The sequence below is a fragment of the Heterodontus francisci genome, chromosome 5 (assembly GCF_036365525.1).
Source record: "Heterodontus francisci isolate sHetFra1 chromosome 5, sHetFra1.hap1, whole genome shotgun sequence".
NCBI classification, from domain to species: Eukaryota; Metazoa; Chordata; class Chondrichthyes; order Heterodontiformes; family Heterodontidae; genus Heterodontus; species Heterodontus francisci.
Genome location: NC_090375.1, coordinates 107,256,952 through 107,277,110, shown reverse-complemented (window position 1 = coordinate 107,277,110; position 20,159 = coordinate 107,256,952). Strand labels below are relative to the sequence as shown.

General features: G+C 41.8%; 1 protein-coding gene across 3 annotated transcripts in view; it reads left to right on the top strand.

Moving 5' to 3' along the window:
* The window catches only part of nsmaf (neutral sphingomyelinase (N-SMase) activation associated factor), a 116,702-nt gene that overhangs the window by 50,610 nt on the left and 45,933 nt on the right, over positions 1–20,159 (top strand). For all 3 annotated transcript variants that reach the window (XM_068031884.1, XM_068031883.1, XM_068031881.1), the window contains 9 exons: positions 3,093–3,164; positions 3,459–3,567; positions 6,236–6,412; positions 6,550–6,629; positions 8,888–8,978; positions 10,161–10,224; positions 10,313–10,364; positions 10,459–10,579; positions 16,363–16,494. In XM_068031884.1, coding sequence (XP_067887985.1) covers positions 3,093–3,164; positions 3,459–3,567; positions 6,236–6,412; positions 6,550–6,629; positions 8,888–8,978; positions 10,161–10,224; positions 10,313–10,364; positions 10,459–10,579; positions 16,363–16,494 — 898 coding nt within the window. The remainder of the gene's footprint in view (positions 1–3,092; positions 3,165–3,458; positions 3,568–6,235; positions 6,413–6,549; positions 6,630–8,887; positions 8,979–10,160; positions 10,225–10,312; positions 10,365–10,458; positions 10,580–16,362; positions 16,495–20,159) is intronic.

Below are 20,159 nucleotides of genomic sequence, written 5' to 3'. Positions count from 1 at the left end.
TGAGTGGCTTTCTTCGAAGTCAATGGTGAGCGCCATTCCTTTGCCACTGACAGCAAAATCTGGGCCAGTAATTCATTAGAAAAGCTGTAGTGCCAGAGGACTGATGCACTGCTAACATTATACCTTTATTTAAGAAGGGAACTAGATTATGTCCAGGAAACTATAGACCAGTCAGCTTAACATTGGTGGTAGGAAAAATAAAGGAATGCCTACTAAAGGAGAAAATAGAAAAACATCTAGAAACCAAACATATAACAATGAATTGTTAGCATGGATTTTAAAAGAGGAGGTCTTTCCTAACCAATCTGACTGAATTCTTTGAAGAAGTAATAGAGAGAGTAGACAAGGGTAATGTAGTTGATGTAACTTATCTAGGGGCTGAATTTTGTTCAGCTCCCGATATCGGGTTCCGTGGTGAGGGGCAGCCAGAAGATCTCACCGGCAGCAGCCCGCCACGGAACCCAACGCCGGGATTACCGGGCCTGATCTTCCTGGTGGTGGCAAGGCTCTGTGGCGGCCCTCCTGCTGCTCGATGACGGGGCCCAATTTCAATATTTAAATAAACTCCATGTATACATTTAAATCCAATTCACTGCAATCTTACCTTTGGTTCCGGATCTTCCGTGCAACAGGCGGCACTTGCGCCTTCACTTTCTCATTCAGGGAAAGCTGGTGCCACCAAGGTGGGGAAGTGGGGGGGAGGAAGCAGAGCATTTTTAGTATAGTGAGAGGTGGGGAACGGAGTCAACGCTGCATTTTTAGTGTAGTGGGGTTGGGGGGCGGTGACCTCTGCACTTTCTGCAGTTGTGACGGGGGGGGAGAGGAGTGACCTCTGCACTTTGTGCAGTTGGTGGGAGAAGGGATCAACTCTGCAATTTCACTGTATTGGGGAAGGGGGCCAACATTTATTTTTAGTGTGATTGGGGGGGAGGACGAAGTCTACTTCAATCTGTCAACACAGGCATGGCAGCCCTTTAAAAATGGTGCCAGTACCTGCGCAGAAACAGGCAACGCTGTTGCCAAGGCCACCCCGCCACGTGATGAGCGCTGGATCGTGTTGGCATGGTGGTGTGCGGCCTTTTGCCAACTGTCACTCACGGCCGCGGGAAAGTAGAATCTAGCCCTATATTTCCAAAAGACCTTCGATAAGGTGCTACGTAATAGAGTAATGAACAAGGTCAGAGCATGCAGAGTCAAGGGATAAGTAGCAGAATGAATAGCTAGCTGGGTGCAGAAAGTGGTAAAGGATAGCTATTCAGAATGGCAGAAAGGAGGAAGTGAGGTTCGACAAGGATCAGTGGTGGGACCATTGTTGTTCACAATGTATATTATTGATTTAGACTTTGGAATCAAAAACGCAATTTCTAAATTTACGGATAACACCTAAGTGTGTTGGGGGAGGGGTACTCAACACTGAGGAAAACAGTAACAAAATACAAGAAAACATAAGCTTGCAGAATGGGCATATGATTGGCAAATACGTTTCAACACAGATACAGGTGAGGCGTTTTGGTAAGAAAAATAAGGAAGTCACATATTGAAAATAAGAATAAGAAAGGGTCGAGGAGCAAAGGAATCTGGGAGTACAGATGCTCTTTTTTTTTCTTTTGGGCCTCCTTATCTCGAGAGACAATGGATACGCGCCTGGAGGTGGTCAGTGGTTTGTGAAGCAGCGCCTGGAGTGGCTATAAAGGCCAATTCTAGAGTGACAGGCTTTTCCACAGGTGCTGCAGAGAAATTTGTTTGTCGGGGCTGTTGCACAGTTGGCTCTCCCCTTGCGCCTCTGTCTTTTTTCCTGCCAACTACTAAGTCTCTTCGACTCGCCACATTTTAGCCCCATTTTTATGGCTGCCCGCCAGCTCTGGCGAACGCTGGCAACTGACTCCCACGACTTGTGATCAATGTCACAGGACTTCATGTCGCGTTTGCAGACGTCTTTATAGCGGAGACATGGACGGCCGGTGGGTCTGATACCAGTGGCGAGCTTGCTGTACAGTGTGTCTTTGGGGATCCTGCCATCTTCCATGCGGCTCACATGGCCAAGCCATCTCAAGCGCCGCTGACTCAGTAGTGTGTACAAGCTGGGGATGTTGGCCGCCTCGAGGACTTCTGTGTTGGAGATACGGTCCTGCCACCTGATGTCAAGTATTCTCCAGAGGCAGCGAAGATGGAATGAATTGAGACGTCGCTCTTGGCTGACATACGTTGTCCAGGCCTCGCTGCCATAGAGCAAGGTACTGAGGACACAGGCCTGATACACTCGGACTTTTGTGTTCTGTGTCAATCTGGGAGTACAGATGCACAATCCAGTAAAAGCAATGATGCAGGTTAATAAGGCCATTAAAAAAGAAACCAATCACTAGGGTTTATTTCTAGAGGGATAGAATTGAAAAATAGAGAAGTTATTGCTAAACTTGTTTTGAATCTTGGTTAGATCACACTTGGAGTACTGGATACAGTTTAGATCGCCATATTATAAAAAGGATATCGAACCACTGGAGAGGGTACATAGAAAGATTTATAAGGATGATACCAGAAATGCAAGATTATACCCATCAAAAATGGATGAACAGGCTGGATCTCTTTTCTCTTGAAAAGCAAAAACTGAAGGGTGTCCTAATAGAGACCTTTAAAAAATTATGAAAGGTTTTGATAGAGTAGACACAGAGTGTTTCCACTTGTGGGGAAGAGCAAAACTAGAGGTCATCCATAGAAGATACTCACCAAGAGTAAGGAATTCACAATAAGTTTCTTTAACTAGAAAATTGTGAGAATGTGGGACTCTCTACCACTGGGAGTAGTTGAAGCGAATAGTACAGAAACATTTAAGGGGAGGCTCGATAAGCATATGAGGGAGAAGCGATTGAAGAGTGATACTGATAGAGTTAGGGAAGGAAAGATGGGAGGAGGCTTGACTGAAGCATAAATGGTGCACAGACTGATTGGGCCAAATGATCTGTTTCTGTGCTGTATATTCTATGTAAACCATATTTTACAAAGCCTGTGTAAAAGTGTGTGACACCAATACATTATTTTATAATATTCCTAAATAACTGATGGACTTTGCATTGTTATCCTATCATGTGTTTTAGGAGACAGTTGTACAAGTAAAGTTGCATGAGGTAAGACGTATTTACAAAAGGCGGCACGGATTGAAACCTTTGGTGAGTAACTTATGACATTAAATTAATTTGTTTGCATTTATTTTGGAACAATTTACAATTGCTGTACATAAAATATTAAAAGAATTGGAAAATACTTTAATCATTGTTCCATATTATATATTTTCTAATCATGTATAATGCAGAAAGGTATCTGTGTTTAAAGTGAATCATGTGCTTAAATTTTACCATAGAGCTTTGGAGATTATACAATGTTTGCTGCCATATGGATTGACCTAGAGTTGTAATACAGTGACAGTAACTACTTTTTGCTCACTTCACTGTTCCTCCCTTTAGGGTCTTGAGGTTTTTTGCACAGAAGATGATCTTTGTTCTGATATCTACTTGAAATTTTACAACTCAAAAGATCGTGATGAACTCTACTACTATCTTGCAACCTTTTTAGGTCAGTTATGTACAAATATACTATACATGTACTTTAGCTGTTTTCCATTTAATTCTTGAATATCAAATCCCAATCCTGCGAAAAGAAAATTTAACCACTTTTCTTCACCCAAATCTGCTTGAAAACTGACCACATTTTTGAACTAAGATAGGCTGATTCAAGTGGTGGTCAGCCTTGGAACTTGAACTAGTCTGCTTTGGTGTGATGAAAGTGTTACAGCACACTTTTATTTGTTGAGATTATTTTGGCATATTGCATATTAATTCAGTAAAACCATGTCAGACTTTTACACATTGAATTTATACTTTGAAATTATCCTTTTTCGAAGTGAAATTTTGTAATTAAAAATGCGTTGTGAGTCAATATACTGTCCTTTTTTGCCTGTTTCTGTTTATTTTGTAAGCAATGTTCAGGGTCAGTCGGGGAGCTGGCTTAGAAGATTTGTGAAATCCCACAGTACAAATAAGCTGAATTGATATACAATAACGATTGCTGAAACACGCTGGGTTAATAAATAAAAAAATTAGTGCCACCGATCACAATCCTTGAACCTAGCTCCCTGTTTTCAGTCACTGTTTAACTAAATGTTTATCAGAAATATTTTTAAAGGAATACTTGATGATGAGACTTCTTCTCTACTGTGTGTTTTATGTTCTATCAGATGCGAATTTACATAACTGTATAAACATTACATAATCAATGAAAATTAGCTTTATTTACTACTTCTGCCATGTATCATATCTTACATTAATTTCATTTCGCAGTTCAAATTGTAGAGTGCAAAATCCACGTTTTGAGCAGTTTGTGTTTTTAGCTGTCAATCACAATCATAAAGTAACATCTTGTTGCTCAGATTGTCTATTTTTGTGGTTCAGCCCAAGCCTAAATCAAAAATCTGAATTGGTATGGATGAATTGAGGTACTAAGAAGTGAGATTTATGTGCATAAATCCCTATGTGACTAATTCCTAATCTCAAGAGAAATGCTGAGCAGATTGAGTCCTTTGTCAACAGAAAGAAAGAAAACAAGCAAGTCGCAATGGAGTTCTTGTGCACCTGTAACCTCTAAAAACAATTTTACACATGGCAATAGCACTATGGAAAAAAATAAAGTCTGTTCTTTGGGTTTAATTGAGCCCCTTAAATGTCTTCAGCTTTTACATGAGGCTTTTTAAAATATCAAATCTATGACATTGCAAACTATTTATAACCACATTCAACCCTACATCTCAGTCTGTACATTTTGCTATTCTAACTCTGATCTATATACAGTGGGGATTATTATGATGATGTAAAACAGTTGTTATGCACCTATCCCGACTTCAATCTAAATGAAAATTGGGAGAGAAGTATAACTGGCAGTTGAATCGATTTTACACTATCATCCAAAGTCAAAGTTAACCCCAGTTTGTCTGCTGCATTCTACCCCCTCCCCCCACTCAACAATCAGCCCTTGGACAATGAAATACTCTTTCTGAGTCTTTCCACCTTGCTACTTCTCTTGCTCATCTTCAAAAGTATCCTCAAACCTATCTCTTTGGTTATCTTCCCTAATTCTACTCTTTCTACTACTAAGTGACAGTTCCTGTCCTCATCACGCACCTTTGCTGTGGTAAAAGTAACATGTAATTAATTGCAAGATGTTTTTGGGCTGTCTTCACACACCATGGGGTGAATTTTACAGACCCCCACCCCCCCACCCTGATGTCAGGGGTCGTGCTGGTGAGACACGGAAAATGCCTCCGGCAGAGATCCGCTATGGACCTCAATGCTGGGAAGGCCCGGCCCGATATTGCCGGTGGCGGCGAGGCCTTTTGGCGGCCTCCCTGCTGCTCGGTGATGGGAACCAAATTTAAACATGCAAATTAATTTAAGTAAAGGAATTAATTACCTTCTTGCCTCCACCTTCCGTCCCGCTGTGATATTGGTGCCGGTGGCCGGCACTCCCACGCATTTGGATCTTAGTCCAGGGATCCAAGGTGGAACACTGGTGAGGAGGGGGCAGCAGGCAAGTTTTTCAGTGCGGGAGGGGTGGGAGTGAGATCAAACTAATATCATTGGGTTAGAGTTCAAAGTTCATGTACTTGGGTGGAAAGGTCAGGTGGGCACGAGAAGTGTTTTGTGGTGGACAGAGCAAGTAATGAATTTTATGGTAATTGGGGGTGTGGGAGAGGGGCAATTTAAATGGATTTAAATTTTTTCAATAAACTTACCTTTAAATATTTAAATTGAAAGTTAAGGATCAAAGCCTTTAAAAATGGCTTCATCGGGGAGGGACGTGCGGGTCTGCCCCAGCCATTTAAATGAGCTGCCGCGTTTAATTATGGCGGCGGAAGTATAAATTTCAGCCCCATGCCATGGTGTTGGCAAAGGGCCAGGGCACTTCTCCTCTCTCCCTCCTGAAAGCAGAGACAGTGGATGGGTTGGGAAGTAGCTAAATTCAATTTATTAAAACTATGTACCAGAAAATATCTTTGAGATTACATGCAAATATTTCCTAATTTAAAAATTGTAGGATGTTTCATTTCATTTTGTAAAGTACATAAAATATAAAACAATTAGATCAGAACAGAATTACTGGTTCCTTTATAGGAAGAAACTAATATTTAGTTACATTCTGAAATAGTAATTATGAAGGTTTTGTTTCCCTACAAAATTTCTTTCAACAGAAAATCACATTACCGAGCACACAGCTGAAAGCTATATGCTACAGTGGCAAAGAGGACATCTCTCAAATTATCAGTACCTCCTGCATCTCAATAATCTGGCTGACCGCAGCTGTAATGACCTGTCTCAGTATCCCATCTTTCCTTGGATCATAGCTGATTATGCTTCCTCAGAGCTAGGTAACATTGATATCAATTATTATTTTCAGAAACTTAAGGATCCATTTGTATCTTAAAATGGGCATGTTTTTTTAAATGGTGTTACGTACATATACATCAGAAATAATAGCACATCTCTAACCTTTGTTTTGAAACAGATCTTTCAAACCCTGAAACCTTTCGTGACCTTAGGAAGCCAGTGGGTGCCTTAAATAAAGAGCGGCTAGATCGGTTGTTGGTATGGGTTCTTTTCGAACAGATAAATCATATTTAGTCATATATTTCTGAGTATATCTTGTCAGCTTTTTTGTTGAAAGTAAATCTCTTGATAGCCAATTAAATAACCATTGATAATTCCAGATAGTTTTTTCAGTTTAAAATAGCACATAATTGGGACAAATTTGGTGCGCAGCAGGGTATTTGTTTTCCTCGGTGTTAATAGCTTTAAAAGCAAGTCAGGGCAAACTAAAACTGTCCTGGCATTTCCCATCTCAATTTGTTTAGTGCAAGCTATTTAAAATGGAGGTAGTTAAACTTGCCTGCCTGTGGTGAGCATGAGATCTGCATGTTTGGAGCCCAAGACAAAATGAGACTTCTCAGTAACATGTCACCACAAATAAACTGTTCACTCCAATCCTAGTTACTACTGGCTTGAGGTCTTTTTCAACTTTACTCGTCTGATTTGCTTTAATTTGTTTTACCTGTATGATGGTGAATGCTGCAAGACCCAAATCTGATACTGGCATGAACAGAAATAATGTCAACTGCTTGAATGCTATTCCTGTTTCTCTCTCACTTATGATTGACAGTACTGCATTTTGCTGTTCTTCTCTCAGCCCTATGTTTTAATGTTCCTGACTTCAGAATGGGTCACAGTTATGTGATTATCTGTAGAAAAAATTTTTGAGGGAAACAAAACCTTCAAAATTACTGTTTCAGCATGTAACTAAATATTAGTTTCATGACACTAACGTAAGTGAATTTGTGAGTTTGTCACTTTAGTGATTTAATTCATATTAGACTGCTTTGTGTTCAGTTTATTTTTTTAAAAATAAAAAGAACAGTAACCAGAACATGTCTTCCTTTGTTCATGTGAGATAGACCTGGTGCCCTAATCCATGCTCAACATTAACATTTGCTGTTTTTTTTTATAGATCTCCCTTGTTTATCCAGTGTGAAACTCCAAAAACAAAGAGAAGGCAGTAAAATGTCTTTGCTTTAGCTGCTTCCCTGCAGATTTTTATTTGCCTGATTTTAATTTTGCTTAAAGCAGTGTGCTCTCATTTTGTTTATCGTTTATGTCTCTAAACTCAACTATTCAATTGCTCTAATAAAAACAAGAAATGCTGGAAATACTCAGCAGGTCTGGCAGCATCTGTGGAGAGAGAAGCAGAGTTAACGTTAACTCTGCTTTCTCCACAGATGCTGCCAGACCTGCTGAGTATTTCCAGCATTTCTTGTTTTTATTTCAGATTTCCAGCATCTGCAGTATTTTGCTTTTATTCAATTGCTCTTCTGGCTGGCTTCCCATCCTCCAGCCACCATCAATTTCAGCTTATCCAAAGCTGTGGATATCCTATCCTTTTCCAAGTCCTATTCACCCATAACCTCTACGTTCATTGACCTACATTAACACTCCCCTAATGCCTCACCTGTAAAATTCCTGTCCTCATGTTTAATTCCCTTCTTGGCCTCATTCTCTCCCATCTTATCTATAACCTTCTTGAGCCCTACAGCCCGATGAGAATTCTGTATTATTCCAGCTCTTTGTTCTTCCGCATCCCCCACTAATTTCACACCACAATTGATAACTGTGTCTTCAACCATCAAGACCCTGAGCTCTGGGATCCTATCACTGTATCTCTCCATCTCTCTCTTCACCTTTAAGACCCTCCTTAAAACCCAACTCTGACCAAAGCCACCCCTCCTTCTATCTCCTTCTCTGGCTCGTCTTCCAGTTTTCTCTGATTGTACTTCTGTGAAGCATCTTGGGACATTTTTCTACATTCGAGGCCCTATATAAATGTAACTTGTATTGTTGTATGGCCTGCGTTAGATTCCAGCCTAACCTAAAGTCAGCTGAAATGAATTCCTGCATTAAATAAGTTGGGACAGCCTCTGCTTGGTCCTAATAAGTGTGAGCTAATGATACACAAAATTTTCCACGAGTTGGTACAAATTGTCAGTCAAAAATATCATAAAGGTGAAAGTGGCGACATTATGCTGAGTCTGGGGCTAAGGTACTTTGTTAGTGTAGAATGAACATGGTCTCATTCTGTATCTGGCCACTTAGTGACAGTGAGTAACCCAAAATGGAGAAGTGTTAATTAGTGCAAAAATTGAAGGTAGTTGGGGGCGGGGGGAGGGGGGGTGCAGTGATGCGGGGAGGCACAATGATTTTATAGAACCCACAGCTTATTAGTTCTATCTAAATCGAATGGCGTAAATAAGGACAAACACAACAAATAGATTCACAATGTTTTTTTTTCATTTTAGACTCGCTATCGAGAAATGCCCGACCCAAAGTTCATGTATGGAAGTCATTATTCTTCCCCAGGCTATGTCCTCTTCTACCTTGTGAGAGTTGGTAAGGTTACATTTTTTTTTACTACTGTTTGGTTGAAAATTATTTCTGACTTATTGTATGGGTAGAAAATCAAAGTCAGAAAAAAAGGAAATAAGCGTAACTTCCATTGTAACTTGCCCAGCGTAATACTGTAAAATCTGGTGTTGTTATCCTCTGTGTTACACTATTCTTGATTTAAAATAATTCAAATTGTGCGTCAGGTTTCCAGGTCTTAGTAAAGTTGTCTAAAGCTGTGGCCTAAAGACATTTTTTTTAGTTATGGTATAAAACTTCTAATCAAATTGCAATTGGTAAATATATAACCTATTTAATCCTATGCTCAAGAGAATTGGTATTGAATAAGCAACTCCAAATTTATTGCATTTTTATTTACTATTCACCATCCTATCCCCTCACCAAAGTGAAGTGCAGCTATGAACATGGTGTTGCTGGTTCAGTAGGAAACTGCAATGGAAAAAGCAGTGTTAAAAAGTGTGTTCCAATGATGCAGCCCTGACTTGACCAATAGTGCCACTATGGATTCACGCAACCTGCATATAAGTCACTAAAGATGTAAAATTCAGAAAGCGAAAGGGCGAAGAGCAAGCTAAAGATTAAAACAATTTTTTAAGTGATCTATTGCCATTGGATGCTATTTCTACCGTTCAGTCCTCCATTCCTTTTTGGGGGCATTCATTTGTAATAGATTTAAAGATAAACTTTAGAAAATGTGTGCTCCTAGCATAGAACCTTGCTGTCTGGGCCTCATTTTTGGATTTTGTGCATATACTTGCCCCATTGCACTTTTTTATCCATTAAAATTAATAAATGGAAAATATTGGGCATGTGTGGTTTCACGACATATGCTCCTGGTGGGTGAGGCTCCTTTTAATGTCTTTTTAACTTGAATAGGTGTTGCAAATTAAGTGTATTTTTTAAGGAGTCATTTTTTTCTGAGAAACTTTCACTGTACTCAAAGAGTTAAGATTAATTAATTTAAAAGTTAAATATTACAAAAACTGCAAATTCTGGAAATCTGAAATATGAACTGAGAATGCAGGCGATACACAGCCAGCACAAAATATTAACTGGTGTTTACTCCTTACAGATTCTGACAGATTTTCTGTTTCTAAATTACAGGATTATGTATGTAGAAAGTGTTTTTTAATTTAAAAAAAGCTGATTCCCTTTTTACTTTTTCAGCCCCTGAGTACATGTTGTGTTTACAAAATGGAAAATTTGACAATGCAGATAGAATGTTTAACAGGTTAGTAATAATACCTTTGGGCCAATCTGATAAATTATAAATATTTGTGTGTTTGTGTATTTGCACTAAATGTCTATACTATGTTTAGTTTTGCAGAGACCTGGAGAAATTGTTTAGAAGGAGCAACAGACTTCAAAGAGGTAGAAGATGAATGTTATATTTATTCTGGTGTCCTCCATGGAATAAAGTATCTGAACTGCCAACTGTTTTGCTAATCATTTTTTCACTTTCTAGTTAATCCCAGAGTTTTATGGCACAAATTCCAGCTTCATTGTGAACAATTTGAAGTTGGACCTTGGGAAGAGGCAGGGAGGGAAGATGGTAGACTCTGTGGAACTTCCCCCATGGGCTTCAGGTAATTAGATCTGATGTAGCTTTATAAGTTCTTCTCTCTACTATTTCATGCAGGGAGGTGCCAAACATATTTCAACACTCAAGTCTTTATTAATTCTCACGTATCTGGGTATCAAAGGATTTATTCCCTAAGGAATGCAGCAAGTATTGTTGCATTGGTCAAAACCTTCTATCAGAAATACAGATCATGCTTGATTTATTTAAGAGCATACAGTCAATCTCCCAGAACTCTACTTTCAGAATTGTAGAATCATACAGCACAGAAGGAGGCTATTCGGCCCATTGTGCCTGTGCCAGCTCTTTAAAGAGTTAACTAATTAGTCACACTCCTCAGTTCTTTCCCCATTGCGCTGTAATTTTTCCTTGTAGAGACCTTTAATGGATAAATACATCGTTTCCCTTTGTTAAAAGGCTTTGAACTCGTCTGAGGTTGAAATATGAACAATAATCATGTACATTTAATTACTAAAATAGAGATCCCTAGTTTCAATATTTCTCTTGACATTATCTTTTAATTAATAAGCTTGTATCTATCCACCCCTGTGCCTCTTGGAATATAAGCATGGGGAGGGGGAGGAAGATTTAATAACTTTTGCTTACATTATTTTATATATTTCATGTATTTCACTTGAGTACTTGTAATCAGGTAACAGATTTTATATTTGCTTCCAATTCCTCCACTATTTTCTGTTCTCATCTTGTACATAGTTTTAAAAAAGTGTTTTCTGGATATGTGTGATGCTGGCAAGACTGCATTTATTGCCCATCCCTAGTTGTCCAGAGAAGATGATATGGGCCTTCTCCTTGAACGGTTAAAGTTCTTGGGATGATGGTGCTCTCACAATGGTGTTAGGCAGGAACTTCCAGGATATTGATTGAGTGACAATAAAGAAAAAGCAATGTATGTCCAAGTTAGGATTGTAAGTGATTTTAAAGGGAACTAGCTAGTGATGATGTTTCCACGATATTGCTGCTCCTGTCCTTTTTTTTAAATGATGGAGGTTGCAGGGGAGGATGGTTCTGTGGAAGTAACCTTGCTGAGTTGTTTCATTACATTGTGTAGATCCTATATATTGTAGCCACAGTGCGCCAATGGTGGATATTAAGTCCATTGGCATTAGAACTGGTGAAGCAGACTGCTGTGTCCTGGAATGGTGCGTAACCTCTTGAGTGTGATTGCATCCAGGCAAAGTGGCCTTGTCTGTGATAGAGACAAAGGGAATAGAAAGGCCAAGTAAGATGTCTAGGTCGATGACTGTGCATATGGATGGAAAGTTTACATCGAGGGAGAGGTTAAAAGAGTACTTGAGGGTAGTAATCTCAGCAGAGATGGCAAGGTGAGGTGAGCTTACATTGGCCTAGAATTCTACCATGCCCATAAATGGGGATACAGGAAACAATCCCCATGCCTGAATGGCTAAGTCTGAGGCACACATCATATTGGACCTCAGGCCTAATTATCATCACGCTGCAGACACCTGATGGGCGTCCCCAAGCTACTTGCTGCCAAAAAGAACTCGATGATTGGATGAGTAGTTGAAGTAGGCTATCGGGTCAGGAGGGAGGGCAATCAGGTTGGTAGGGGAATGGTGGCCGGAAGAGAGGTTTGTGGTGCTTGGGATCGGGAATATTGAATAACAGTCAATAACGTTTGAGTTGAATACTGGCTGGGATTAAAGGAGGAGGTGGAGGTGACAGTCAGGCTGAAGTCTGAATGAGGGTGGAGGGAGTCGATGTTGCAACAGGTTGGGGGGCAGTGGCGGGAGGTTGAGGTCCTGATGGGTGAGGGGTGTGGTGGGTTGTCAGCAGCAGTTAGCATGGTTTTATTATTAGATTGGGTGGTGCACTCCTGCTCACCAGAAAAAACTGAATTCAGATAAATAAAATAGTCCTCTGTGTTACTTGGAAATCAGATTTTTTCATTACATAATTGATGAATTTATTCTAGTTTTATTGCATTGACTAGTACTTTATAATGAAATGAGTAGCCAGCTATCCATACAGCCTTGTGGTAATAAAATGTTGTGTTTTTCTAACTCCACTTAATGGGCTGAAAGTTAGACTCCCACTGCCGAAATCGGCGGCAGGTGAAAACAATGGTGGCCCACCGTCGTGGAGCCGCTGCAATGTTAAGCGCAGCGGCTCATTTAAATAGCTGAGGCACCCACCCCCACCCCCCCCCCCCCCCCCGCATCACCCCCAGATGACGTGGAGGGGGCGGGCTGTCCGTCCCCGTCAATGGCGTCAGTACCTGTGCACAGACAGCTGACGCTATTTTGAAAGGGCTTCATACCCTACCGTTCAATTTAAATTTTTAAAGGGGCATTGAATGAAAAAAATTTCAAAAATTTACCTTGCCCCTCTCTCACCCGCCCCCCCCCCGCCTCCATAACCATAGAATGAATTACTTGCTCTCTCTGTCCCCCTCCCAAAACACTTACCTTGTCCACCTGACCTTCCCCCTCTCCCAAAGTGCATAAACTTTAACCAATGACGTTACTTTGACCCCATTCCCCCACTTCCCACACTGAGAAACTTGAAACTTAACTCCATGCCCCCCGCCCCCACCAGTGTGGTACCTTATTTCCCCGGACAGGGATCTGAAGGCATGGGAGTGCCGGCCAGTGGCATGAAGATCGCAGCAGGACAGAAGGCGGGAACGTGAATATAATTAATTCAATGCTTTTAATATATTTAAATGGTGGGCCCGCCACGAGGCCTTGCAGCCACCAGCAATATTGGGCCAGGCCCCCTCGGTGTCAGGGTGTATGGCGGCCCTCTCCCGGAGGCATTTTCTGGTCCCTCCGCCATGACCCTCAATGTCGGGGGGGACTGTTAAATTCAGCCCGATATATTTGGTCAGACAGCTGGCATGCACCTACTGCTTTAGCATATTCCACAACTACTAGCCCTGTAGCAATGATATGCAGGCTCAGTTGTATTAAGGATGATTTTACAATGAACCTATTGGTCTGAGACTTGTAGCTGAAGGTTGGTTTTCAGCCAGGTAGTACCCTATTTACATTGCTTAGGTCCTGCCTGTCTGGAGCTTAACCTACCCTGCTAGTAGGTAAGCCGTGTGAATGTCTGGATACCTGTGTGCAGAGAGCATGCTTCCAACAATTGGAACTTTAAATCTTTAAAGAGAAAGGAGGGGAGAGTCCGTATACTCTCAGTGTTAAACTTGAGTAAAATTAGTTTAACAAGTGTCCAATAAATCCACAAAAACCCCCAAAGCACTTTGTAAATATGCCATCCAATATCCAACCCAAGTGGTGTGAGACTAATGCCTCAATTGAATTCTCTTTGCAACACTCCAGGGCTGTGTTGGTTCTTGACTGCAGGGTCGAGAAATTGCCTAGCGTAGTGCTGCTTGTAGCTGCTACAGAGGCCTTGAGTCACTCTACCAGTGTCCCTTGCATGGTGTTCTGCCAGGATAAGGGTGCATGCAGGTTGTCTCCTATGTGCGCCGGAAGGCTCTGATTCAGCGCTATGCTGACATAGTACAGCACAACTGGTTGCTGTGACACCAGGATCGAAAATTTGGGTAAGGAATGTGCAGGCAGCACCTGTGTTGTTTATTCAAGAGAAAACAAGCATGAAGATTCAAGATGGGCCCTGCAGTTGTGTTATTTAAAGGGCCAGGCACCCTAATTTCAGTTGAGTTAAATTTTGCAAACTTTTCCACTTGCAAAGTGTCAGGAAGTACTCATGTAATTTTGGAAGTGTTGTGGTCAGTTGCTGCATTTGCCAGAGAATATTGTTGCATCCTCACGGGTGGACTCAGAGGGGTGTGGAGGCGCCAGAGGAGTAGGTGACGTATTAACACAAAGGCTGCAACAGGTATGAAGGCAGCAGTTGCAGTGTCTCTGGGACTGCAGCATGACAGGAAGATGGAACAGAGGCTGTAGCGGAGAGGGCAAGAACTGCAAGTTGGAGCTGAGCACCTCCATGCTCCTCGACAGTGACAGCAGGCTGTCTAGCAGGCCAACCAATGCACCCAGTCTTCTGGTGAGCTAGCAAATGAACATCCTTGCCCCCTTGCCTGGCTGCAGGACACTTGTGCCTGGATGATTCTATACTAGCCTCTGAGGTAGACACAGTGCCAGTATCTGAGCTGGTGGCAGCGATTGTCAGGTCAATTGAGTGCTGTGCTCCTACTCTCTTTCCTCTTCCTGGGGCTGCTGTGACTGGGCAGATGGCAGTTCTTGAGTGTTTCAAAGCAGGAACTCAGAAGATGGTGTAAGGGACGGGGGGGTGGATGTAGGAGCTCCATGGTTACACCATCTGCCGCTTGCTCATCGTGCCAGAGAGTAGGATGAGGGCGAGCTGGGAGTTGAGAAGCGGCATAAGGCAGGAACACGCTGTCATCCTCAGTGTTCTCAGCAACATCGGGTGCCACGCAGCTGGCCCCATGATGCAGAGAACCATCTCCTCCGTAGGTCTCAGGAGGTGCAGGTGTCCTTGGCCCCTGCCAGTTCTGCATTGCTCACTTCTATTGTGTGCCAGCATATCCTGCAAGAGAGAAGACAGAATTTCCTTGGTTGTGTAGCACCTCGTTTGGGGGATGTGCTTGCCAAGGCTGAATAGCTGGAGGCAGTGTGTGTGCGCGTGCGTGCATGGGGCTGGTGGCATTGGTAGGTGTGTGGAGGTGGTGTTAGGCATGAGTCCTGAGGGCCAGGGAGTGCTGCTGGGTGTGTGATGCATTGAGCAACATGAAAGGCATTCACTGAAGTCGATCACCTGTGTGAGGTTGTTAGATTTCTTGTGGCACTGCTGCAAAGTCCTCGGGTCCAGACTTTGGAGTGGACCTTCCTGGTCACCTGTACCCAGTCCCTTCTGCGTGTAGTCCTTGAGGGTCTCATACTACCCCCAAGAATCCATAATGTCTCCCCTCCTGCACCACTAATGACTCCAGCAGCACATCCGTCAAGTTCGATCCCCCTTTTTGCCCTGGTGTCCACTTTGCACTCATTTACATTGCAGCACTGTTTTTGTGTAGCTTCCGGTAAAGCACAGCCTGCCTTTAAGAAGAGCAGGTTGGCTGGACTAAGTGGTCTGATAACAACTCTGCCTGTACTACCTGCTATATGCAGGGGTTGCAGGCAGCATTCAGGAGCAGACAGCAGTGCTGGGGCCACTCGCAACAGTGCCACAATCATTCAGATGAGGTGGATACACAAAGTTTGCATGTCACCCATCTCGTTCTGAAAGGGTGCGGGTAGGTTGCTAATTGTGACACCCCCCCCCCCCCCCCCCCCACCCCCAGCCACCAAAAAAAGTGGGGTGAACCAATTTCTAGCCCCAGATTTACACTGCAAATTCAGCATCAGTGCAAAGCAGAAATCACTTTGAACTGATTCTAAACTTGCAGTGTACACATCCTAAAATTCTGGCATTCAATTTCGTAAATTTTAATGTTCATTTATCATTATTTGACTAAATGTGCAATGTAAAATAGGGTTTAATTTTAGAACTTAAGTTTCAATTAAAATTATGTGAAATAAGCCAATATGATTACTCTTAATTTGTTTTGAGCCAAACTGCAGTAGTACTACAAAATGCAACTTATTACTAATTTCTGTGATCGAATTTTTAGTTTCAGCATTAGTCATTGTTGACATTGAATAAGATTACACCAGTGAACTGAGAGTAGAGACACTTCGGAGTATGGTGGACGATTTAAAAATCGACAAAATTTGAACTGTCCAGCCAATTTGAAAACTAGCACAATTTTGTGAGGGAACATATTAAATCTGCTATTTTGTCTATTGTGCCCTTTAGGCCCTGATGATTTCCTCCAGAAGAACAGAGATGCTTTAGAGAGCCAGTATGTTTCTGAACATCTGCATGAATGGATCGATCTAATATTTGGTTACAAGCAAAAAGGGAGTGAAGCCATTGCAGCCTACAATGGTATGATTTTCCTAGCATTGTTGGAGAAAAAAATTGAAAATATTAAATTTTGAACCATTGTAATAAGAAATTTTGGTTAAGTAATAAAATGCATATTTAAGTGTAAGCATTTCTTTCCCAGTGCTGGTCATTTCAGTGATTGAAATGTCAAACTGTGAATTTAGAAACATAAAATGCATTTTTAGTTTCCTTTTCCAGTGTTTCCTGAATTAAAAGCTTAAGCAGTTTAGTAGAAGTGGAAGATGTAAAGAAAGGCCGGCTACCCGACCCGCACCCGACGGCTCCCGTGACATATGTCGGGTTCGGGTCGGGTCGCACTTATGGGTCCAGCATTCGGGCTCAGGTCGGGCCGGGTCGGACACACTGTAACACAACCTGAGGTAATTGGCTCCACTGTTAATGTTATGTTTGGACTAGTTACAGTTATTTTAAATTTGTGCAGATCAGCAACAAAGTGAGAAACGTAAGGTAGGTTAGCTGATAGTCGGGTTGGGTTGGGCGTGGGAAAAAATGGAAGGACTCGGGCCGGGTCGGGCTCAGGGTCGGATGTGGTTCTGTCGGGCTCGGATCGGGTTTCGTTTGCATATCCAAGCCGGCCTTTAGTAGAGACTGAATAAGGAAGCACAATCTTCTTATCTGCTCCCCACAAACTCTGATTCAGACATCAGATAAGATGTACTGTCATTGATTTACCAGCCTCTTTGATGGTAAGCTTCCACATGAGGTCTGAGCAATGTATTATGCAGAGCCATCAGTATATTCAGTACACAGCATTAGGGCTGATTAAGTATAGGAAACGGGATAGAAAGATAACGATTGGTAATGATTCTGTTATTTCCATTTACACCTCCTTTACATCCTTTGTTTCTTTACTTGTCCCATTATCATCCCCGTCCCCTTGTGCCTTGCACCATCAACCCTTTTATCATTTAATCTCTTCTGCCTTCCATCTTATCACAGACCTTCCCTTTAGTTCTTTCTTCGCCCCTCCCTGCCTCTGTACTTGCTTAAGATTGTTAAACTTGCAATATTACTTGTTATCTCTCTAACTTTTTCTAGTTCTGATGAAAGGACATCAACCTGAAATGTTGACTTTGTTTCTCTCTCCAGTGATGCTGCCTAACCTGAATATTTCCAGCATTTTCTGTTTTTAATTAGGATAGAAAGGATAGTGTGGAACATGTGGGAGGAGAGTGAGCAACTTAAAAGTCATTGACATAAGAGCGTTTTACCCTGTGGCCCACCTGTAGAGACAACATAACTCCACGATTTGCAGTGTTTTTCCCTATTAACAAATTACTTGCAAATTATATTGGGCTGGATTTTAAGCAGCCCTCAAAGTCGTGATCCGTGGTGGTGGCGGCGGGGGGTGGGGTGGTTCCTGAAGATGGTTCCAGATGAGGTTTGCCACGGATCTTGATGCCAGCAGGGCCCAGCCCGATCCTCCCCGGTGGCGACGAGGCTACGTGGCAGCCACCCCCCACCACCCCCCCCCCCCCTGCCACTGGGCGACAGGACCACAATTTGAATATTTAAATCAATAAAATTAATGAATTTAAATATACTCATCCACAATCTTGAGGGCCGCCACGGCCGGCACTCCCACGCCTTCAGATCCCCATTCGGGGAAATAGGCGCGCCACTGGTGGAGAGGAGGGGAGGAGGTAAGTTTATCAGTGCAGTGGGTGTGGGGTGGGAACGGGGTCAAATACACGTCATGGGTTTAGGGGATGGTGGGAAGGGTTGTACTTTGAACTTTGTGTAATTTTGGTGGGGGGGGAGGGTCAGACGTTAAAGGCAAGTGTTTTGGAGGGGAAAGGGCAAATAGATAATGTAATTGTTATGGGGGGGGGGATGGGAAAGGAGCGTTGGAACTTTGTTTATGTAATTCTGGGGGGATATCTCTTTAAAAATTTAAATGTCCTGGCAGGGCTGACTGCCCTTTCAAAATGGTGTCAGCACCTGCACGCAGGCAGCTGGTGCCATTGCCGGGGACGGACAGTCCGCCCCCTTCACATGATTGGGGATGGTGGGCAGGCAGACTGCCCCAACTATTTAAATGAGCTGCTGCACTTAAGATCACAGCGGCTCTTTGGCGTGCAGGTCGCCATTTTTTGAGCTTGCCACCAAGATCGGCAGGGAGCTCATAGAATCCAGCCAATTTTGTTCAATCAAAGAATGATTTAAAAGTGAATAATTTACATTTTTCAATGCATACAACATTTTGATCATAATTCAGAAAGAACCTAATTAAGACCTATTTGTTCATCAAGTCTGCCAAAATGAATTATGATACGTATGTTACATTTTTTAGGCTCCATCAGATATTTCTGTCCTGCCAAATGCCAAAAATCACTCCCATAAGCAAACTCTTGTTCTTTCCAAATTGAAGTATGACTTTATATCTTATAATGTAGCATTGCCCAGGATCCAAACTAAAACTCTGGTCAGTTTAATTAGCTCATTGAATTAAAATGAGCCCTCTTATGTTACCCTAGTCTTTGAATAATGGTAGAATAAATATGCTATTAGACCATATGTGTTACGCTAGAACTATGGTCAAGTTTATTGGAAATTTTTTTTTAAAGTAGCAGAAAATAACAGAGCCAATTTCACTTGGTTATAGTTTCTTGGGTGCAAAAATGACAGAAGACACCATACATTGCTAACCCTGCCAGTGATACTAGCATTCAACAGTTGTAACATAAACTTGTTTTTCTAATCACCACATAGCCTTCAGCCTGTCTAGATTAGATAGAATATACAGCACGCTCTATCAAAACCTTTGCTAATTTTAAAGACCTCTATTAGGTCATTCCCTCAACCTTCTGCTCATCCTTTCCTGATCGGAGTAACCTTGCAGTTCTGGTATTATCCTTGTAAATCTTTTTTTACAACCTCTCCAGTGCCTCTATATCCTGTTTATTATATGGCTTAAATGGGATCGCAGATGTTGGCTGTCATGCTGATCGTTTGTAGCAGTTTCTGTTTTTTGTTTCAGGTTTCCAGCATCTGCAGTTTGTTTGCTTTTTGTTTAGAACTGGGAGCACTCTGCCTGAGCTGCATCATTCTTGTACCCTTTGAAGTTGAACTTGAGATACTAGAAATCATAGTGTCTTCCACAGTTGAACATAGCTTAACTAAAGCGATTGTGTCCTGAACCTTAACTACGTGTTAAGCACAAATCCATATGCACGTCTTACCAGTCCTTTAAATTGATTGTGATTGGGATGAAAGAAGCAGTCTCTAATTCTGTTTCTTTTTCTATGCAAATATATTTGAATGTGAATAATGCCTTACCTGTTGAGTGAGTGTGAAAGGTCATGGATGCCATTCAGTATCTGCAAGTATATTCCAGCTCAACAGCCTGTTGCTACGAACAAAATTTCAAGTAATCAGCCACATCTCATAAACAGGTATTAAAAATATAAGCGTGGAAATAAATAAAAAAGTATTAAAAATATAAGCGACTTTATGAATTAGAATATGACATACCTCCCTATCTGTCACAACCAAGAACTCCTTGAGCCCTGTGCACTCCCATTAAAAGACAAATGTGTAGTAAAGTGCATGAAGAAAATGTTTACAAAAGCAAGATACTGTGGAAGGTGGAAATCTGAAATAAAAACAGAAAATGCTGTAAATACTCAGCAGGTCATCACCCT